The sequence below is a fragment of the Sparus aurata genome, chromosome 21 (genome assembly GCF_900880675.1).
Source record: "Sparus aurata chromosome 21, fSpaAur1.1, whole genome shotgun sequence".
Classification (NCBI taxonomy): domain Eukaryota; kingdom Metazoa; phylum Chordata; class Actinopteri; order Spariformes; family Sparidae; genus Sparus; species Sparus aurata.
In genome coordinates, this window is record NC_044207.1 from 33808389 (window position 1) to 33830418 (window position 22030).

At 44.7% G+C, this 22030-nt stretch overlaps 1 protein-coding gene across 1 annotated transcript in view; it reads right to left on the reverse strand.

Moving 5' to 3' along the window:
• Positions 1 to 22030, reverse strand: part of LOC115572769 (tomoregulin-1) — a 64368-nt gene that overhangs the window by 10335 nt on the left and 32003 nt on the right. The window contains exons 3-6 of the mRNA XM_030403203.1: positions 16774 to 16903; positions 9029 to 9058; positions 4743 to 4839; positions 3027 to 3175 (exon numbers count right to left, since the gene is read on the reverse strand). Of these exons, the coding sequence (XP_030259063.1) occupies positions 3027 to 3175; positions 4743 to 4839; positions 9029 to 9058; positions 16774 to 16903 (406 nt within the window). The remainder of the gene's footprint in view (positions 1 to 3026; positions 3176 to 4742; positions 4840 to 9028; positions 9059 to 16773; positions 16904 to 22030) is intronic.

Genomic DNA, 22030 nt, shown 5'->3' on the forward strand with positions numbered 1-22030 from the left:
ATGGATTTTATGGATTAATTGCAACTATTAGTCAGACTTGCATGTGAGAAACATTATATTTTAGTCACAAAACACGTAAAAATATACGCAAATGGTCTCACTGTGTTTGTCTTTGGCGGGACAATCCCCTCAGACGTTTCCATCATCGGGAAGTAATGTACAGGGTTCGTACACATTTTTCAAGGTCAAATTCAAGCACTTTTCAAGCACTTTTAAGGGTCATTTTAAAGATTTTCCAGCACCTTATTGCTGGGGTAAAATACTTTTCTACAGGAATATATAAACTCATTATTTTTTCTTCACTTTTTATCACAATTATGCTGTAAACATCTAAATTTATGTTTCATAATAGCAAAAACTTCAGAAATTAATTATCCAGTCAGATCCCAATTTTGTGAAAGACACAGAGTTATAATGTCAAGCACTATCAAGCACTTAAACTAAAATCCAAGCACTTTTCAGACCTTGAAAACACAACATTGAAATCTAAGTACTTTCAAGGATTTCAAGCACCCGTACGAACCCTGAATGTAGGACTTTTAACTAATTACTCTATTACTTATTAAATTCTCTCTCTGTTCGTCCCTGAGCAGCGTTTCCCAGCAGCCCTTGCTCCTAACGAGCACCCAAGTGAAACAACACAGTTTTACATCGTGTGCCTGGAAAGAAATCTACTGTCTGGACTGCATGAGATATCTGATCAATAATCATCAGTGATGTGGATGTAAAGACATGCAGTAGAACAACTACACTGTACACTGATTACTCCTTCACTCCTCCATCACTTTATTGAACCAGATATTTGGACTCGCTGTAGATTCAACTCCTCCACCGCAGATCTGTGAACCAGCAGTCAGTCGGACTGAATACTTCCTGCTGCGCTGGATGAAAACGAGCGAGGTGTGGATTAATGTCTGGTGGAAACAACACTCGGCTCCAAAGGAAACAAACTGCACGCCTGGTTTGTGGGTTAATTGAAAACACTGGTGATTAGACACATTCATTTGTCTGACACGGCTTCAATAACGAGGCTGATTCATGGTTGAGATGAAACGGTCACAGCTGTGCAGTCAGCAGCGCTGGCTGAGGGTGAAACAACATCAATCCTGAGTTTTACTACATCAGCAAGTTAATGTGGAATAATGATCTCCTCCTCCAACACAATCACCTCGAAAAGAGGAGGAATTAAACAGCGGAGGAGAAAATATCTGCGATTCAGGGAGTTTCAACTGAGAGAGACGGACGTCTGACAGGAGAGAGAGAAGGACGGACGTCACGCTGAACGTCAAGGACAGAAATAAATAAGAGAGACGGATATAAAGAGAAGAAAAACAGGATGGACGGATGTGTGAGAGAACAAACAGGAGGAAGGAGAAAGGAAGATAAAGATAAGGCAGACAAACTGAGGACACGAGGAGGAAAAGAGAGAGGAGGAAGGTCGAAAAGAGAAGAAAGGAAAGAAAGAAAGACAAACTGAAGAGACAATCAAAGAAAGACAGAAATATAAACGGACGACAGGAGGATGTACGTAAACAGACGGAACCAACAAAGACATTAAAACCTGAAAGACAAATAAAAGAGAAACAAAGAGCCAAAAAGAACCTGAAGAAAGAAATTGACAAATACAGAGGGAGGAAGAAGAAACAAAGACAGAAAGAAAGAAAGAAAAGAACTAAAGTAAAGAAGGAAGAGGGAACGACAGAAACAAAGAGAATGAAAAGGAATAAAGAGGAAGGAAGGAGAGAAATAAAGGAATGATCGACAGATGGAACCAGATGTTGAATATAAGAATAAAAGCAGAATATTTCTCTGTGAACGGCACTAAAGTCTGCAGAAGTTTAAATACTTAAACAAAGAAGAGAAATGTTTGTTCTGTTCTCGTCTGAATGGACCGACTGACTGAGGATCAGTGAGCGTCTGAGTCGGGACTGGAGAACCTCTCGAGTCTCTCCGGGTCCATAAACCCTTTTTATTAACGGGGCAGTTTATCGGTGACGAACGAGCCTCTTCTATAAATCCACAGAGGTCACGGCGGCGTCCTCTGAAGCTCACCGGGCCCGGCTGATGGGATTCTCCAATTTGGATTCAATAAAGCCGTGATGGAGGCGTCAGCGGTCCGATTCATCCGTCTGTACACAAAGTGAAGAGGCCGATAGCGGCTCTCATACACTCTCCAGGCCGGGTCGCGGGTCGGCACTGTGAGCACTCAGTGCTGCAAAACTGAATCAAAGTGTTTACAGAATCTCATCATTTTCTCTCAGTAACAGGATAACAGCTTCAGTGTGCAGCGTCTCCAGGTTCTGTAGGTTCAGACGGAACCAAACTCAGACCTGCTGAAGACATCAGAGCCGGCAAAGAGAATCAGAGGGAGGATGAGTGAGAACACAACTAAAAACTGAGGACAACAACCTACAAAACTCGCTTTTACGCGACACTGAACGCCTCATATTTGAGCCTGTTCAGCACGAAACACACATCCACCATCTCAACTACCCGCTCAACAAACCCCTCCCTTCTTTCTCCTGAATTTCCATAAATCCAGCGCTCCTCACTGGCTGAACGACATGTTGGCGTCAGAGCGTCACACGGCGCTTCCTGCCGACAGCCACAAAGCTGCACGTGGCGGCCCGGTCGCTCACGCACGTCATCGAGCAGCGTGACGACTGAGAGCTGAACAGACTGCAGACACGCGGGTACCGACACTTTGCAGAGCGGGCCGGGTCAACACACACACACACACACACACACACACACACACACACACACACACACACAAACCAACAGTGGCTGTACAAACACTGCAGCACCAAACATGGATCAGTGTGCAGCTGAGAACGTGTACGACACGGATCTGTTTGTTCTGATGATGTCGCTCCGATCATCAGGTGAGACCTGACGGCCTCTCGCACCTGTTGTGTTCACCGTCATCCTATTGATGTATTTCAGCATCGTTCTGTGATTTAGGAGGTTAACATAATAAAATAACCTCCTCTCCAGCCTCCACAGATGACATCACATGTTCTTACCGGGGCACCTGCCCAGGTGTTTGACGTCGATCTGCTCCTGCTTCATGCACGACGCCTCTCGGACCAGGCAGGGGTTGTTGTAGGAGTTCCCGTCGGTGGCGCACACCGGGTTCTCATTGTGACCGCTGCAGTCGATGTTACAGATGCACCTGAGGAGAGCAGGGACAGCGTGTCAGGACCGGTTCTGTTCTGTCTGCGGAGGGCAGCCCGAACACGGTTCTGCCACAGCGGCGCTGAATCATTAGCTGAAGCACATTTACAGACTTCTAAATGAAGACACAGTTCATTAATCCACCGCAGGATGAGTGTCTGCACATGAGGAGATAATTTTAATGTATTTCAAAGACCTTTTCTGAGACAGAAGAGAAAACTCAGAGCAGGATTAATGTTTTAAATCCATTCACTCGCACAGACGACGAAATAATCTTCATCGTTTCAAACGTGTGACATCAGAAGTCTGGAGCTCTGAATCTCGTCTGATTAAGACGACACGTTCTCTAAAGTCTGACAGAACATGATTCAAAGAGCCTTTTGTAAATGTTATCTGGTGGACGATGTGATGTTTGAACAAGTCGACAGAAGTGCACGTAACACTGAGTTTAACAGGAAAGAACAAACACAGAGAAATGATCTGTTGTCATTTCTTTATGTATATAGTTGAATGAGTGCTCAGTGTGACTGTGGATGATCTAACGCGGTTAAAAAGGCATTTTTTCATCAGAAGTTGCCTCATTTATTATCAACAGAAAACTATCTACAGAACAGAACCAGAACTGAGCCTCAGATCGATGTGTTCGATCCCGAGAGTCAGAGAAGCATTAACAGGGTTCAGTCAGCGACAGGAGGAGGACTTTACTTCATCACGAGTCGATCTGACGCTTTACGAGGATGAAACGCAAACAGATACATGAAGAAATCAACTGATTCTGACTGAGTCAAAGATTAAACTAGATAAAAAAGGATAATTTCTTGCAGTTTCTGGACAGACAGTCAAGAGTCGTGACTGTTTATTGGAGCTACAATCTTCACTTGTAAACTAACTAGCAAGTAAAGTGAGCAGATAAATCTCATGGAGTAAAAAGTACATTTCCTTTAGAGGTGGGTGCAATTCATCGATGTGGCGATGCGTCGTGATGCGTCACGTGACGATTTGGCATCGATTAATTAACGTTGATGCTTTGCCGCAAGACCGGAACAACTAGAGACGGCCAATAGAGGGCGCTCTCCTGCACGTGGAGCTTTCTCTGCTCAAAGTTAAGTAGGGTCAAAGTGCAAATGTTTACATAGTCATAAAATAAAATATTTTTTTTACGCTTTGAAAAATACAAGTCAGCTGTTAAAAAAACCTTGTTATTTACTTAATGAGTGTAGTTTTAGAGGAACTGAGTTACTTTATAGACAATTTATTTACAAATGTAGCCACAGATGAAGACACAATCAATCCTGTATGGAAAAAAGCATCAATTAATTAAATCACAATAATCAAATCGAATCGACAATCGTCATAATCGAAGAATCAAAGAATCAAAGAATCAAAGCTCCCATAATCTAAATCGAATGGAATCGTGAGGCACCCTTGTTGGAACACCACTAATTTCCCTCTGAGCTGTATCAGAGACTCTCATATGAAGCACAAGCAGTTGAAACCTGTACCTGAGCACAGTAATAGAGTAAATGTACTTAGTTACATTCCCCCTCTGCAGGTCAAACACTCACCAGACGTCCTCCGAGTCTTCGTCACACTCGGCTCCGTATTTACAGGTGCTGCACTTTGTGAACTTCTTCCCGACGTCGGAGCCTGAACCTTCATCATCTGCGGAACAACCACATCGACACAGGAAAGAATAAAGCATTGTTTTTAATTATGATGAAATGTAAAGAAGTAAAACGACCGATCGTCTGTCACGACTCGAACGTTTAAACCCTCTTTTTTAATCTCACCTCTCCGTCTCGTTTTGCCGACCGTGGAACTTTCCTCTGTTCTTAATTTTCATCCCTGAACAACATAATCCGTTTTTTAATATTATTATTATTTTCATTGCACTTCGTTCCAGAACAGCGACTTGATTTCATTTGGCAGAAACAACCTCCGGCTCACATCAGTTTCTGTTCCTTCGAGCGCCGCCGCGGCGCCGTTAACGCTGATGACTCCGTTACCGCCATCAACACACACGACGCGGCTCGCACACTTTCCTATCAGACACAGCTGAGTGTGTGAAGAGGCTCCTGGAGCTTATCGGCCAAATGGAAAACAGAGCCGCGCATTATCATCTCATGATATTATTATTATTATTGTTATTATTGTCATTACAGGGGATGCGTTTAATGCCATCTCGCATGACGGCGTCCATTTTCCAGCAGAGAGCGAGCGGAGATCAGACGAGGCGGTAACAACCGGAACATCAAATATCAAAGAGCCGCAGGGATTATTCACGGCCGCCTTTCATCCAGGGAGTCGTTCTCATGATTCATCCGCCCGGTCGTGTAATGTGATAGAGGAGAAGCTCAGCGCGATCAAGAGGAGGGAAATTAATCCGCAGCAAATGACAGGAAGTCTAACAACCATCCCGCAGAAACGCAAACCTGCGGTCGTTAAAACCCTGCGCTCAGACTTAAAACCTCCGTTTTTAATGAATCAGGCAGCAGCGCGAGAACAAAACGAAGCAGAGACACAAACATCCAGTCACGTCGACTTACAGCAGGAAAGACAGAGCAGCAAAACAAAGACGAGAGAAGAGAGGAAAACAGAAAGGAAAGAAGGAAGAGAAGGGAGACCAACAAGTGGAAACAGAGGAAATGAAACAGTCGCTCGTACACGAAAAACAAATCGTTTTCTTTTCAACGTTCACGAAAAATGAGACTTTCTTACATCGTCACCTTCACTTACAGACGACTGAAGAACTTTTTTTTGATTATAGTGAAATTGAATTCATGCAGCAAAAACTTCAGGGAGGATTTGAACACGAGCTTCGACCTCAGCAGCTGCACGAGGCGTTCACTTTACCAGGAGAGATATTAAATAAGCCTCATGTAATAAAAACAGAAGAGTGTAGACGAAAAGCAAATGATCACACACGGGGTGTTTTTTGAATTGTTGATCGTACCGACGGCAAAATGATTGTACAAATATGCTGCTTATAATATCCAATAACAAATAAACTGATAAGGACAGGAGAACAGGAAATCAGACAAAGACAGGAAGTGTAAATCACAACAGGACCGATCAGGATGAACCCTACAAAATAAAACAGGAAACCAGAATCATGAAAGCCTCAGTTGTGAGAAATGTTCCTGCTGAGCGGATCACTCAGTCTTTCATGGTTTTCAGTTTCAGTTTTGACATTTCCTGTTTTATTTTGTAGGGTTCATCCTGACGTGTCATGTTTGTTTTACACTTCCTGTCTTTGTCCTTTTCCTGCCCTACTTCCTGCTCGCCTGTTTTATCAGTTAATTAGAAGTTGTTATTAATGTGTGTTTGTTGCAGCTTTGTTGTGATTATTATCTGTACGTTGTATCATCAACAAATCAATAAATACCCACATGAACAATGATTTAACCAGCTTTTATTAACAGTTGGTTTAAGTCCACATCGTCCTGTTTTATTTTATTTCCTAACATGATCCAGATTCTTAAACATCCTCCTACGTCTGCGTTTCCTTTTCTATGTGTTCCCGTGTTAAATCTGTACAAGTCAAACAAATCATACTGACATCATGTGGGAGGTGGAGGCGACGGTGGTGGTGTTATAGCTAAAGTGTCTCCTAAACATCCTAACAGCTGATCTGAGATCTGCCTCTCAGGAGCGTCTTTGTAGAAGAATGCAGCACTTTAACTTGTGGAAGTTAACTGGAAATCAGAATGAAGAGGTCTCACTCAGAGCAGATTCCCTCTCTGTTACTGTAAGAAGGATGCGACTTGAAAGGATGGATACTGTGTGTGTGTGTGTGTGTGTGTGTGTGTGTGTGTGTGTGCCTGCAGGCTGACAGATTGGCCTGCTGTGTGTGGATGTATTGAACACGGAGAGCTCAGCCGGGGCTCGGAGGCTGCCGATCGATGGACGACGCTCTGCAGCAGAGAGGCTCTTTGTTTGTGTTGGACTCTGCTGACAGCAGGAAGCTGCTGCTGCTGCTTCACACCAGCAGACCAACCGCAGCAGCCTCGACACGTCACCGAGCGTCTAAAAATACCACTCTCATAATCAGGGTTCATTTGGCAAAACTGACAAGTGACTTATTGGTCAGGGGGCGAGTGGAGGGCCGATGAAGGGAAAGCTAGTTAAGAGAGTGAAGAGGCTTTCTGTTGCTGAATCGATGGAGATATAAAATAACTTGTTGCAGCGATCGATGTAACTGACGTACGTACAGACGGACGACCTGTCTCCACTGACGCCATCCAAGGAACAATTAAAACCAAACTGATCAGAACAACGAGCAGGTGAACAAACATCAGCGTGATACGATGACAGAAACATTAAATATATTATCTATTATTCAAGCAAACTGTTGTCTGATGGGAAAACCTCCAACATATCAATATATTATTAATGATTAATCCATTGTTGAAGCAGTCGACTGTCAATTAAAGAAAGAGCTTTAACTCTGCAGCCCTGATGTGAAGCACTCTGTCCTTTAGTTTGATGAATGCTCTATGAAGTTTACTATTAATAACACAATGAAACATGTGAAGATACAGCCAGAGATTAAAAATACAGGAATTACCCTTTATATTAGCTGCTGTTCTTTATCCAAGCCTTGTTTTAATTGAATATTTATACCCTCTGGTATCAAATATTGATACTTTTGTAGGTTTTGCATGAAGCTCAGAGTTTCCAGCAGCAGCACTTGAAGCTCTGCAGAGTTGAATTCTTCTTTATTGTTACATTTTTTACGCTAACATCTCACGAGCGTTCGCCTCCTCGTGAACAGACGTTTATAAGCGATTGGTACCGCGCTGCCTCCTAAACGCCGTTAACGATGCAGGTACTGAACGGAGAGTCATATATCTGTTCAGTTCTGATCCGGTGCAGACGTCAAGTTCTTTGTGATGTTCAAAATCAACCGAAGGATGTTTGTTTCTTTTTGTTTAAATCCATGTTTCAGTGCTGACGTGTGAAAGTGACGCGACTGACAGGAAACACATGAACAAATGATCCAAACCACGAGACCACACACACACACACACACACACACACACACACACACACACACACACACACACACACACACATCATGGAGGCAGAAGAAGGTTAATTAGATGTCGACTGAAAAGGTTAAATGATGAGAGCAGCTTCACGCTGTTGGACCTCGTTATTCCTTCCTTGCAGGTTAAAGCATCAAAATAACCTTTTTAATGAGACTGAAGACGTGTTGTATACTTTATTTCATACTGCACATTTGATATATAGCATATTGTTAATGACGTCAGAGTCTCTGAATGGTCTGATTATTCTGTTTTTTTTTTGCTTCCGATTGATTTAAACCTGTAAGAACTTGTGTTACATGATCTTTTTCTTCTCTCAGCAGAATTCGAGCTGGTTGGATGATCCTACAGGTGTGTACATGATCGCAGGCTGACAGACAAACAAAGAGACGCTCAGGTTTAATCATTTCTCTCTGCGGGTCGCCTGAGGGGGAATCACCAGCCCGAGCCCCCCTCCACATGCAGATGGTGGAGACGCCGCCTCTCCGGGGACCCCCTCCAATTAAAACCCCCCCCAGCAGCCATAATAAACAACAAACACTGTGGTCGGCGCTGACAGATGGTCGCAAAATGTCTCTGTTGCCAAATGTATCAGCTCGAACAGAAAATATCAATCTGTTCTTCAGAGACTGAAGCTTTACCAGAAACAACAGGATCCTGAAACGCTCCGCTCGGCCGTGTTCAGGCCGCAGCAGTGACCCGGTTCTGCACCGCTGACTCGTGTCTGACATTCAGCAGAACTGCAGCAGGAAATGAAATCTTTAAATCGCCCCGGAGAGGAAAACAAAACACAAAACACTCACCGTCTCCGTCTCCTGAGCCGGATCCAGGATCTGTAAGGACACAAGAGACACGACAACCATCAGTGACCTCCTCGTGAGCCGTTAGTTACACATTAACAACACGTCCTGTGTGATGACACTGTAGGACCACACAGTTCTGTTCTGCAGCAGGTCCAAGGAAACGTCCCGGAGGCCTCGCTGGCTCGGATCTGCAGCTCCATCAGGAAATGGACTTTGACGGTATAAATCTTGGCGCGGAAACCTTGATTTAAGAAATGGACTTGGTGTTTGGAGCTGCTGGCACGCCGCTGCTGCATTAAGAAATGGACAGCGGCTGCTTTGTTCAATTAAATTTCACCTTTAGCTGCCGCACTTCTTTACAAAGTCGTGATGAGATTGTTTTTCATGGAAAAGGAGGCAGAAATGGTCGCAGATATTAACGATTCTGTCAGCGTCTTATTGACTAAACGTTAAGAGTTTGGTTTCAGACTGCAGAGAGGACGAAAACACTTCCTGGGTGTTTATAATGTTCATTTACTAAAGAGAAAATCGTTTGAGTTCTATGTTTAAGTAAAAAGAGTGAAACTGGGAAAGAAGTAAAGGTGGAGAGAGGAAAGTAGTAAGGTAGAAGGATAGAAAGGAAAGAGAGAAGGAAGGAAGGAAGACATGAAGGGTACCTGGGATGAAATAAGGAAGGAAGTGGGTACGTGAAAATAAAGAAAGGGAGGTAGAGAGGTTGTAGGGAAGAAAGCAAGGAAGGAAGGGAGGTTGTTAGGAAGGTGGAGAGGTAGGTAGCTTTTTAAGCAGAAAGGAAAGAAGGAGAGGTGGTAGCAGCTATGAAGGTAGGAAAGACGTAAGGCAGGAAGGAGGAAAAAAAAAGGATGTCAGTCAGGTAGAAAGGAAGGAGGGTAAGTACAGAGGTAGGAAAGAAGGAAGAATGGCAGTGGATAAAGTTAGGACTTAGAGTTGAAGGGATTAAGACTGATATCCTGATGTAGGAAGGTAAGAAGGAAGGAATGAAGGAAGGAAGGAGGGAAGGAAGGAAGTGGATTGGTGCAGAGGAAGTGAAAGAAGTAAAAGGTGGAGTGATGAAAGTAGGAAGCTGGGAGGGTTACTGGGATGAAAGGAAACAAGGAAAGAAGAGACAGAGGTAGAGAGGTTGAAGGGAAGGAAGAAAGGAAGGTTATAAGGAAGGTGGAGAGGTGGGTAGCTAGGTAACTAGGTAAGCAGCAAGGAAGCAAGGAGGGTAGGGAACAAATGGAGGGATCAAGGACTGTTATCCTGATGTAGGAAGGAAAGAAGGAATGAGGAGAGAAAGAAGAGAGGCAGGAAGGAGGAGAGGCTGGAGGAGGTAGGGAAGAAATAAGGAAGCTAGCTAGGTAAGAAGGAGGTGAAAGAAGGAAAGTAAGAGAACTTCTGCAGTTTGAATATGTTCAAACTAAGTTGTTCAGTTTCTTTAAATGACATGGAGCTGAAGTGGAGCTGAAGATCTGAGGAGATGAACGCAGCTCCATCATCCATCAGAGGATTAAAGTCTCACTTCTGTCATATTTCACCCAGAGACGGAAAACTGATCCCAGAACATCGGACCAGAACTCTGCAGGAAACCTCAAATCACATCACTCTGCTGCAGCTTTCACCAATCAGAGGACAGAAACTCTGCGACACTGCAGCGGCAGAGAGTCAATAAACCCTGCTGAGGAAATTAAACATGGCCGACTGTGTTTAATGAAGCAGGACGGAGCTTCTGCTGCAGCAGCTGCAGTCTGCAGGTGGACGTCAGTGACAGGAGGACGAGCTGAACTAGATCACGTCTATATGTTTGTTTATCCTGGAGGGCAGCGGTGACCGTTCAAAGGGAAACTCTGCCTCCAGTGAGTTGCATCATGGGTAATGTAGGCACCAGGTACATGAGAAAGGTGATATGTGTTCACAGCAGACGCCATCATCCCTCCACAAGTATCTCCTGAGATAGATTCCTGCCGGGAAATCGCGAGAGTGGGCTGTGCGCTTTGCCCCGTGACGAAAAAGCAAACATGGTATCAGCAAAGTTTCTTCACCATCAAGCGGTAAAGGCCTTAAAGAACACACTCATCAAGTTTTGTGGACCTAGTGTCAGAAATGTGGTAATAGGAGCGAGTTAAATAAAGGGCAGTTTCTGCTTTTCTCTGAAAATCCTCTTCGCGATTTACATTGGAGTGAATGGAGCAGTTGAGAGCTACTTTTGTCGGTTAGAGGCAGATAATTCAAAATCCTTAAATCCTACCGATAAAGTAGACACATTGAGAGAAAGAAGACAAGTGTGGCTACAACCTTGGAAAATATCACTGTTTTTGAGTAAAATTTGTGGCTGGGAGCATCAGGCAATGAGATAATTTATGAGAGTTTTTTTTTAGTCTCTCACCATCCAAAAACGACACATCGTAGTTTGATTGACAGCTTCTATGCCCGTCCTACAGCCTACGACAGCCAATGAGCTGTCTTCTCCCGCCTCTCTGCTGAGCCACTTGCACGCCAGCCTCCAGATGACTGTTGCATCATGTAGCCAGTGAGATTTAAAACCCAGTAATTATAGTTTACATCAGTTTTTAAAGCCAAATTTAAAATGATGCAAGTTTAAAGTTTCAAAACCATTTCTGTGCTCAAACGGTTCAAGAACATCTTTGAATTTACTTCGCGACGAGGATGTGAGTGTCGGATCACATGACGTAAATGTCCACATGGATTCAGTCGAACACATCTGAACCATCCCGGCTGGTCGACAGCAGAAACTCTAAAGCCTCAAACTGTTATTAAAAGTTTGTACGAAGGACAAATGTCTCTGCTGCAGGCGTCACGCTCATCCTCTCTGTCTTTCAACAGGCCACTAAAGTCAAAAGCCAACAGCACAAGTTTTAAAGCCGGCCTCAGGCAGCTGTGGAGGTTCGGACCTTCTGCTCCGGAGTTAACCCGCCGCCGCCCTGCGATCGGACCCCAGCCAGGAGCCGTCCTACCTGCCGTGACCTCACAGTCTGCTCTCCTCGCTGCATTCCCTCCTCCTCTCCTGCTCGGGGAAATAAACCTCGGCCGAGTATTCGCGCCTCGGCTCGTAGCCGCCGAACGCTCAAATTACAGGAAGCATAAATCTCTGGGAGAGGAAATTGCAGAAGGACAGGAGGGAGGTGAGGGAAGCGGAGGGCATATCTCAGCGCCGGATCCCCGGTGTAACGGGTAATAAGAGCAGAGCGCCGGGCGGTGCCTCCGGGGAAATCAGGCCACTGCCCCTGCAGATGGAGTTGACCGCCGCCACCTCCACCGCTGCTGTGGTGTTACTATAAGTTTCCCCAACACATTTCTCAAGAGTGGGATGAGAACATAAACCCTGACTGGCCTGCAGAGACGTCTGAGTCCAGAGAGTCTGCTGAGTGTTTGATGAGAAAAATGCTGCTAACCATTAGCACTTTGTTTCTGGCTCTGATTTATGGCTGCTGGCCATCCAGCTGTGGAGCAGCAGGCCTGTAGACTGCAGCAGATAAACTCATGCCAATATCCCTCACACGCTGTGTGTCTGAGCGTTTGGCATACGAGATATGACACAACGTCTCCAGACATCCTAGTAAACATGTTTTTGTGCCTGTTTTTTCCTGGTTTGGGTCTTTTTGAGGCTGTTCAGACCTCGTAACAACATTTGTCCACCGGCTGCATGTGACCACATTAAAGGACTGCCTTCTCAACCAACGAAGAAGATGTTCAGTCACCAGACTCCCTTAACAAATGTGCCAGTTTAGTGAGTTGTTGAGTTGGAGACACTTTATAAACTCTGTGAAACTCTGTCTCTGACTCATTCTGCATTATTTGGACCTTCTTGTTCATTCAGCATTAAATGTGATACATGAAGCCGACTATTTACCACAGCAGCACCAGACTCCCTTAACAAATGTGGTGATTTTAAGAGTTGTTGAGTTAAAACAAACTTTATAACGTAGTGAAACTGTGTGTGTGACAGATTGTAAGTCATTGTGTCCTTGTAAATTCAGCATTAAATCTTTCAGCTGAAGTTGTTTGTCTCCTTGTAAAAAGTGTCAGATCAGCTGTTTGAACACAGTGTTTACACTGATTTCACTCCATTTATGAAAGAAGAAACACAACATCACCAGACTCCCTTAACAAATGTGGTGATTTTAAGAGATGTTGTGTTAAAACAAACTTTATAACGTTGTGAAACTCTATCTCTGACTAATTTTTCATTATTTGAACCTTCTTGTAAGTTTGGCAACTGTCATGCATGACGTTTTTCTTTCTTTGTGTTAAAAAACACAATGTCTGCTTGTCCTGGTGATGTGTGCTTCAGCGGGGGATCAGCTCTGAACTCCCACAAAGTTCCAGAGAAGGAAAGTCTTCGCTGTTGAAATGTCCTCGTGCACAAAACCAGCTGCGAGGAAAAACAGAAGGCTTGACCTTGGACCACATCCAACACCTTCAGGATGAACTACGGCACTGGCTGTGAGCCCGACCTGATCCCCCACATCAGTGCTGATGCTCTGGTGTCTGAATGGGATCAAATCCCTGCAGGAGGCTCAACATGTGGTGGAGGAAACATGGCTTTTAGTGTCTTTGCTGCAGGCGTCACTCTCATCCACTCTGTCCGTCTCATCTTTCAACACAACCACAAAAACACTCCTCTATGTTTCTGGCCTGTTTACTCTGAATCATTAGTTTTCATGACTGAAACAGGGTTTGGTTCTGGCCTCACTGGGAGCCAGATGGATCAAGTTGGGTTCACATGAAAGACACCAGAAAGGGAATAAAATTACAGGAACTCTTCCCACAATCATCTGCTGGTATTCCTCTGCGGTGCCGACCGTCCTGACGCAGTGAACCTCATCAGTTTGTGGCGTTTAACCACCAACACAAACACATTTTCAGCTGGTTTATCAACTAACACCATCGTTCAGCTAATAGAAATAACTGTGAAACTTCCTGAGCTCACCTGAAGTTTTCTGATGTGTTATGTTATCAAGCATCCTCCTTTCTGTAACCCAGTTACTTCGATAACCTTCTGCAGTAATCTGATTTCTTAAGTAACAATCGAGGCTGAGCAGGCAGTCAGACTGAAAACAAACCTGTAGAAGACACGGGGGAAGCAGACTGACTCACTTCACTGCTCGTTCTCATTCACAGATAAGTGAAATTAGCTCCTGCATTGTTTTCCTGCTGCTGTTTTGCACACTGAGCCGAGACCGCGGCGAGGAAAGTCCAATCAACTCGGGCTGCCGGCGTGTTCACATCAGAACAACAGCGGAGGCGTCGGTGACGAGCTCGTTCTGCCTGACAGCACCTGATAATAAGGCAGGTCTAAAAAAAATTAGCGCAAGTGTTTGAGAGAAAACTGATTTCTGACCAGCCGGATACACAAAACAATAAAGACTGACATTACAAAAGTTTCTACAGAGGATGTAACAGCACGGTCACCGGGATATAATGATTGACATTTGAGCCAGAAGTGTCGTATCAGGATCTCATCCTGTGCTTCCACATCGACAGGTGGAGCTGACGGCGACAAAGCGGATGACCAAAAAGCAGCTATTTCTCCACGGGAAGGCGGACCACATCCAGCCGGTCGCACGGAGACAAAACTGTGTGTTTTAAGTAGAGCTCTGGACATTTCCAGCTGTTTCCATGGTGACCACAGCTGGATATGTTTCATGTGAGGGCGGGACCACATCCAGCTGTTTCTGGTTGTTGTTTTAAGGAGAGCTGGAGACGTTTCCAGCCATCTCTGTTCCAACCAAAATAAGTATCTGAAGCCAGCCTGTGACGTTCTCCTGATCCAAACTGACCTAAATAAGAAACCATCAGTTTGAACTTATCTGTGGTTTTGCAGAGAACTGGTGATTCAGTTGGATAGAAACGCAGTCAGATCAGTTCTTCAGTTTTTCTGCCTCCTGCAGTTTGTTTCCTGTGACCGGTCTGTGTCACTCCCTCGTCGTGTCTGTCAGAAACATCTGAACAGTCTGAACACAGCGGGGAACAGATTTGACACTTCGTGATGAAAACAGTCTCAGTGATCTTTAAAATGTCTGACTTCCTGTTGATGAAGCCTGGTGTCCCTGCAGGCCCTCCTGAAGCCTCTGCAGAGACCCTTGGAGGGTCCCTGAGCTCTGGTTTGGGAACCACGCAGCTTCAGGGGGGTTTTTCACGGCTCTCATCCTCGGCTTCTAATTAAAATTGATCTGCGGTTGATTAACCGGGTCGTTCCTGGAAATCAATCTGACGGATGACGTTCTCCAGAGCTCAGAGGAAAAATCGAGGGCGAGCGCTCAGCGTCGGGCGTTCAGTCGATTAAAAATATAACGACAGTGAACTTAAAGCGCTGCAGCGTCTCTGAGGACGTGATCGCAAATATTAGTCAGTTATACTCACATTATAGAGCCATCAGCTGTGTAGATTATTACTCTAACATCAGATAGATGTTCTGTTTGTCTGCTCAACATCTGAATTCACTTCAGATTTATTTATATTCATGTTATGTGATGCAGCTCCTGGTGTTCACTCAGTCACTGCACGCTGTATATTGTTTTTCCAGGCAACATTAAGCCATCTGTTATGTTGTAGGACAGATTTACGGAGAAAATCCATTTAATTTAAGGTTTCATGCTCTACAGCAACAGATTTTCTCCTCTATTCATATTATGATGAATACACTGTCAGTGTCCCAGTGACACATGAGCCATGTTAATGAGATTTTCTTAAGAGTAATTATCGAATTATTTAAACAGACGTCATTAAAAGCACATTTTGTTAGACTATGCTGCATCTCCTGTTTGTCCAATTATGATCATTTTGAATTTCCAATATCAGGAAATCAGGATAATCGTCGACGGGCCACCATGACGTCACCCGGATGGTTCTGAAGAGCCAGAATAAAGTGACTGACTCACCTCAGCTAATCTGAAATGACACACAGGTGGAGCTGAAGTGAGCCCGATTAGTCAAAGCACCCATCAGAACAGGAAGCTACCAAGCTAACTGAGGCTAACAACCGAGCAGCAGGCTTCACCTCACGTGACTTGTGACAATTTGATCGCAGTGATTGTTCATCCTCTGACTGAAGTCAACACTCACCAGACCCTCAATCTCTCTCCTCTGTCCTGCAGTGTCTCTCCTCAAACTCTTCTCCGTACATTCATGAAGAAGATACATATTTAACTCCCAAAGTTTAAAAGCAAACTCTGCTCTCTCCTTTAGCGGGGAGTTTATTCCTCCTGAAGCTACGAGGCTCGCCGGCTGCAGCAGCTGTCTGCCTGCTAACGCTAACAGAGTCGCTCACTAATCCAAAACACCGGCGTCTGTCGCTCCCCTCCCGTCTGTCAGTCCAATTACCCCACAGAAAGACACATGAGGACCTGCTTTCATTATGAGTACATGACCTCCTGGTTGTGCGATCTTCTGACTGCTGCCCGATCAGAAGTGAAGTCTTTCCACCTGATGATCCGCTCTCCATCAATCCCTCCACTGAAACATGACCAGTGGGGACAAATGAAGACAAGTGAAGTCTCCTTTAACGAGGCGGCAGGTGAATTACTCCCTCCTGCGACACTTTAAGGACATTTTAAATGACTGAATCGGTTACAGACACTGACTGATGTCCTCACATTCTCTTCCACCGGTCGATTTCAATAAATGAAGAGTTGTAATTCACTTTTTGACGAGCCTCCCCTCCACCACCAATCAATCAGTGTTATTTCATGCTTCCACTGCGTCGCTGTGTTTCCTGGCAGACTCACCGGCGGAGCAGGGCCCGTCCGACACCCGGGAGATGAGCCTCTGCTGTTTGCAGGACGCCTGTCGCCTGTAGCACTCGTTCTGGTAGGTGTCTCCGTTGGAGCCGCACACGGGGACGTAGTGTTTGTGGCACTGGAAATCAAACACAATCAGATGTTAATTAAAAGGCTCAAAGTGACCGCTGCTGCTCACAGGACCAAACAACTCCAAACCTGATGGTGGAGAGACACAAGCAGCCGAGAGGAGCTGTGGAGCTAAAGATCCGACAGTCTCTGTGTGGCTTCTTCTTCTCATTTAATTAATTTACAATAATTGACTGATTGATAATGATTTTATCTACATTTGGCTTGTGTGTGAAGGACGTAGGTTTGTTTTCAGAGATGGCCAAGGGGAATGACTGACAAACAATGTGCGGTTCACTCCTTTCTCTACTTTTTAATCCAGCAGTGACGGTTCTGTCTTTGTTAGACTCTCACGTCTGGATCAGAACCGATCAACAGACCCTACACTTACTCTTTACAAAGATAAGGGGTCTTTTACACCAGCAGCTTGACTTTATCCTGGTGGATTTTTGCAGATTCGGGTTAAACAAGTTCACATAATAACAACAGCGAAAGACAGAAATGTAGCTCAGCGCACAGTTCAGTTTCTTGAATCTGCCCAGAGTGAACCCTCTTTACTAACAAATCAATAAAGGATCTCTGAGAAAGACAAATAAACAGACATCTGCGACGCTCTCAGAGTTTCTTCTGGTGCAGCTGCAGCTAACGCTAAGCTAGCTGTATCGTCTGTGAGGTGTTTTTAAAGTGTTCTTCTTTTGTTGAACAGCTGGATTTCACAATTTTTTTTAATTGTATGCTTGATATTAAAAGCTCATTTCGAGCAAGTTGTAATCTAGAATCTTATCATGACACCTGTAACTTTAAGTCCACTGAGCAAACGACAACCTCAGACGAATCACGTTATTGCATTTTACATGATAACAGCACATAATGATCTGTAAACCCAACTTAAATTCACAGTTAGTTCCTTTATAGATATGTTTGTTTATTCAGCCCAAACTTTAACGATACAGGAGAGCCGCTCACACAGAGACAAGAACATCTATGAAGACTGACGAGTTCTGGAAATGAAATAAAGGAGGATAATATCATAAAAGTCTGAAGCATCACGTGTGACCAGAGTTAAAAAGCAGTTTGAGCCGGATCGGGAGTTTCATTCATTCTGCATGAAGGTTAGTCACGATAACTTGACTCTGCCGTCTGATACAAACTGCAGCTGCCAAACACACATATCAGTGTTCAGCAATCCATATTCTATTAACTCTCAGCCATCAATCATTTAGCAGGAACCCCCCGCAGAGCTGAGCTGTGTGACCTCTGCTCACGCTGCACTAACACGCCGCCGGTGGAGGAAGTACGTTTACTTAAGTGCTGGATTTGAGAACAAATTTAAGGGACTTGTACTTTATGTCTTTCACTTTCAACCAGCCGACAGTTTATTCAGCTGAAGGATTCATCAATTACCAGGAAATTAATTGGCAATTATTTTGATAACGGTTTAAAGGAAGGGTCGGTAAATTAATCTAGAAGTGTGTTTTATTATGTGAGAACATCTTTGACAGCAATCAATAAATCAAATGCTTTAACAAATGTAATGAATAAATCCAGTATCTGCCCTCTAATGAGCCCGTCAACGTCTTACTGGACCCGTGTGAAATGATTGGACCTGTTCGTCCACCTCAAACCTGCCTGGAGTTTCTCACAAAGCTTCAGTTGTTTTACTTAATCTGTTAGCGAGCGAGTGACACAAGCACAGCAGAGAAAGTGCAGCTAAAGTTTCTGGATGCTAACATGTTAGCTCGACAGAAGTGAGTACTAACAACACCACGTTTGTTGTTTACATTTATTGAGATCATGTCAGCTGTTTTGTCACACGTGAGTGAGACGTGTGGTCTGTGAAAACAATGACGAGCATTTAGAGCCAAAGCTGCTAACGCTAGCACAAAGCACACAGCACCTGAGCCAAGCTAACCCAGCTAGCACAAAGCACACAGCACCTGAGCCAAGCTAACCCAGCTAGCACAAAGCACACAGCACCTGGGCCAAGCTAACCCAGCTAGCACAAAGCACACGGCACCTGGGCCAAGCTAACCCAGCTAGCACAAAGCACACAGCACCTGAGCCAAGCTAACCCAGCTAGCACAAAGCACACGGCACCTGGGCCAAGCTAACCCAGCTAGCACAAAGCACACAGCACCTGGGCCAAGCTAACCCAGCTAGCACAAAGCACACACCTGCAGCAGTAAAGGTCACCTGTCTCCTCTGGCAGCCTTCTCATATTGAGGCATGTTACTGACGGCTACTTTGAATGTGGTAATATGATGTTGACATTTTCCAGATTTGTTTATTTGTGTATTTATTTGATTTGAAGATCGGACAACTCGTTAAGCGAAGACAAACACGGGACAGTCGTCTGTTCACGTGTCTTCGAGGACTGAAGGGAAGTATGTTCAGGCTGGTTTATGCTGGTTTCTGAAATCTTACCAACCTCAGTTGAAATCATTTTTTCATGTGGAAACATTACTATTGTGAAGAAGCAACCATGAAAAGACTCGGAAACAAATTTCAAACATAAACTAGAAGGAATAAAACTTTACACGAGGTGAACAGTGAAGACAACAACTCCCATGATCTGTTGTTTTTATTATTTTTATTAGCAGACTACTGATGGCAGAAAATCCTGCACACACTCTGTTTAAAGGAGTAAAAGTCAGAAGGTGAATCCAGAACTAAAGAATCATCAGTTACAAACCGGTAAAAACTGTAGTTACATCTCTGCTCACATCTCACTGCTTCACTGGTTTACTTCTGGTACTTTAACAGGTTTGCATGTGACAGAAACGACCTCCTGCAGCTTTATGGAAATTCATTAATGACAAAGATATTGAAAAGTGATCACTGATTAAAATCCAGATCAGGGAGCACACGGGGGCGGATTCATGAGCTCAGAGAGAGTTCGGACTGACCTGGATTGTATTCGAGCAGCAGGACGTCGGTTTCCTCGTTATCATCAAAGTTGTTGGCGCTCAGTTTTGGCATTCCGTCTCCTTCACATCCAAACTCCAGCTGAGAGAAGGTTGTTTTTTTTAGATATAAAGAAGTGAAGCATCGTCCCGTCAGCCGGCGCCTCAGTTTACTTCATCAGAGCTTTGCTTAAAAACTAGATCAGTCAGTGTGACAGGGAGACGCGTCTGTTTACTGTCAGAGCAGGAAGCTGTTGGTAGGAACGTGTTTGTGGTTCCTCCAGGTGTCCTGCTGCGCTCACATCTCCCAGAATGCATCACTCAGACACTTAGCTTAAAACACATCACCCGCGGCGTTGTGCTATCAAGCCGTCCAGACGACTCCTGCACGTCTGTGTTGAGGAAACTGAGCTTCATATTTTCAACATTCAGACAGAAGTCTGACTCCACGAAGTCTCAGAGTCTTGTTGTTCTGAAAGCAGCTAAACTGATCACAGCTGGATGTCTTCACATGTTCTGTTACCTTATTTTCCTCTGAGAACAGCTTGTTTAGTCACTTATGGAGAGAAGTTTGTATTATTACCTCATTAATACTGTAAACATTAAAATTGAGTGTTCATTTCTTCTACAAAACTACGTAGTGCCCCTTTAACAGGGCTGGATTAACAGCTAGTGTAACTGCACTTTGTTTTATTAAAACTGTTTTGGGGATTGTTGTTGGTCACAATATGTCATTTCTGCCGCTGAGAGTCTGGACCAACACAGAACCAGCTCAGCTCTGGAGGAGAGATTCTGGTGCAGAGGAATAAACACCTGGAGTCTGATTGTGTTCTGATCCGGAGACGTTTACCGACGGGAGCAGAGCTCAGAGATTAGTTTGTAACTTTCTCTTCCCTCCTGTTGATCAGCCCGACTACAGCAGTGATCAGGAGCGGACCTCCAGGTTCTGCTGACTGGGCTGGAGGGGAAATGGAATTCACTTCATAAATGTAACAATACAGAGAGGAGACAGAGAACCAGAACCAGAACCAGAACCAGAGTCTCTGCTGAGTGCTGAGTTGCTGAGACTTGAGGATTTGATCGGACTATCATCATACAGGTACTGACATCTTGTCTTTTCTCTTCATGAAGACTGAACACTGCAGGTGAGGTTGCAGACTCTTCAGGAGGAACTTGACTTGTCTTGCCTGAGATAAATGAGTTGGGACTTACTTGAGATCTGGACCCAAACGGCTTGGTTCTGCCCTCAGTGAGCAGCTGAACACCGGCTCGCGGCTCATGTAAAGTAATCTGCTGATCCTGCGGTCAAACTCTCTCCTCTGGAGGCGGACACGCCATTAATCAACCACCACTGCTGATGAAAATCTATCTGCTGCGACGTGAACAGAAGAGTTAATGTGTTCACGGGTTTTTTCTTCACTTAATGTTTCGTCTCTAACTTCCGTCCTCGCTCTCTGACTCGCTCCTGAACAGAAGCAGCGCCAGGCGACAGAACAAACAACAACACAGGTCTATTTTCCCCTGAAGCTGTTTGTTCAGGACACAAGGTCATTTATTTGTCCTTATACAGCACAGGTGTGCAACAAGATGCTGAGGATACTGTGGTCGGCCTCTTTATATCACCGAGCATCGATGATGTGAACACAGAGTCCACCTCTCCTCTTCCAGCTGTGGTCCTGCAGCAGCTCGATCCCAGATGTTGAGCTGGAGAACAGGTCTCTGTGGACACAACGGACTCTGATCTCACCTTGTTCTGCCAGTCGCACTTTGTTCACTTCCTGTTCCTGTGACTGGACGTTAGCCAGGAGCAGAATTCAGCCACACTGGACTAGCAGGACTCTTATTCCCACTGTCTTCCTCTCTGGGGCGGGTTGAAATACTCAGGTGGGCTGGTCGAAACGCAAAGAGGACAAACCAGGATCAGAATCAGAACCAGGCGGCTGCAGCCTCTCCTGTCCTCCTGCTCTCTGTACTCTGAGTGAATCATGTGACTCGGGTTCTTTCTACCTGACGACACCTGAAGTCACAAACATCACAAACACGTTCTCTCCTCATCTACGTGTTTCTGTGTTTGTCCTGAGAGAGTGATCGCTCGTCCGTCTCTCAGAACAGTTCGTCTGACTGTGAAGCTTCTTGATTTGTGATTCTCGGCTTTAATAAGTTCACATTTATACTTTTGCTCTCAGCTCGCTTTTGTCTTTCTGATGCAGCTGAGCCTGCTGTGGGGGGAAATC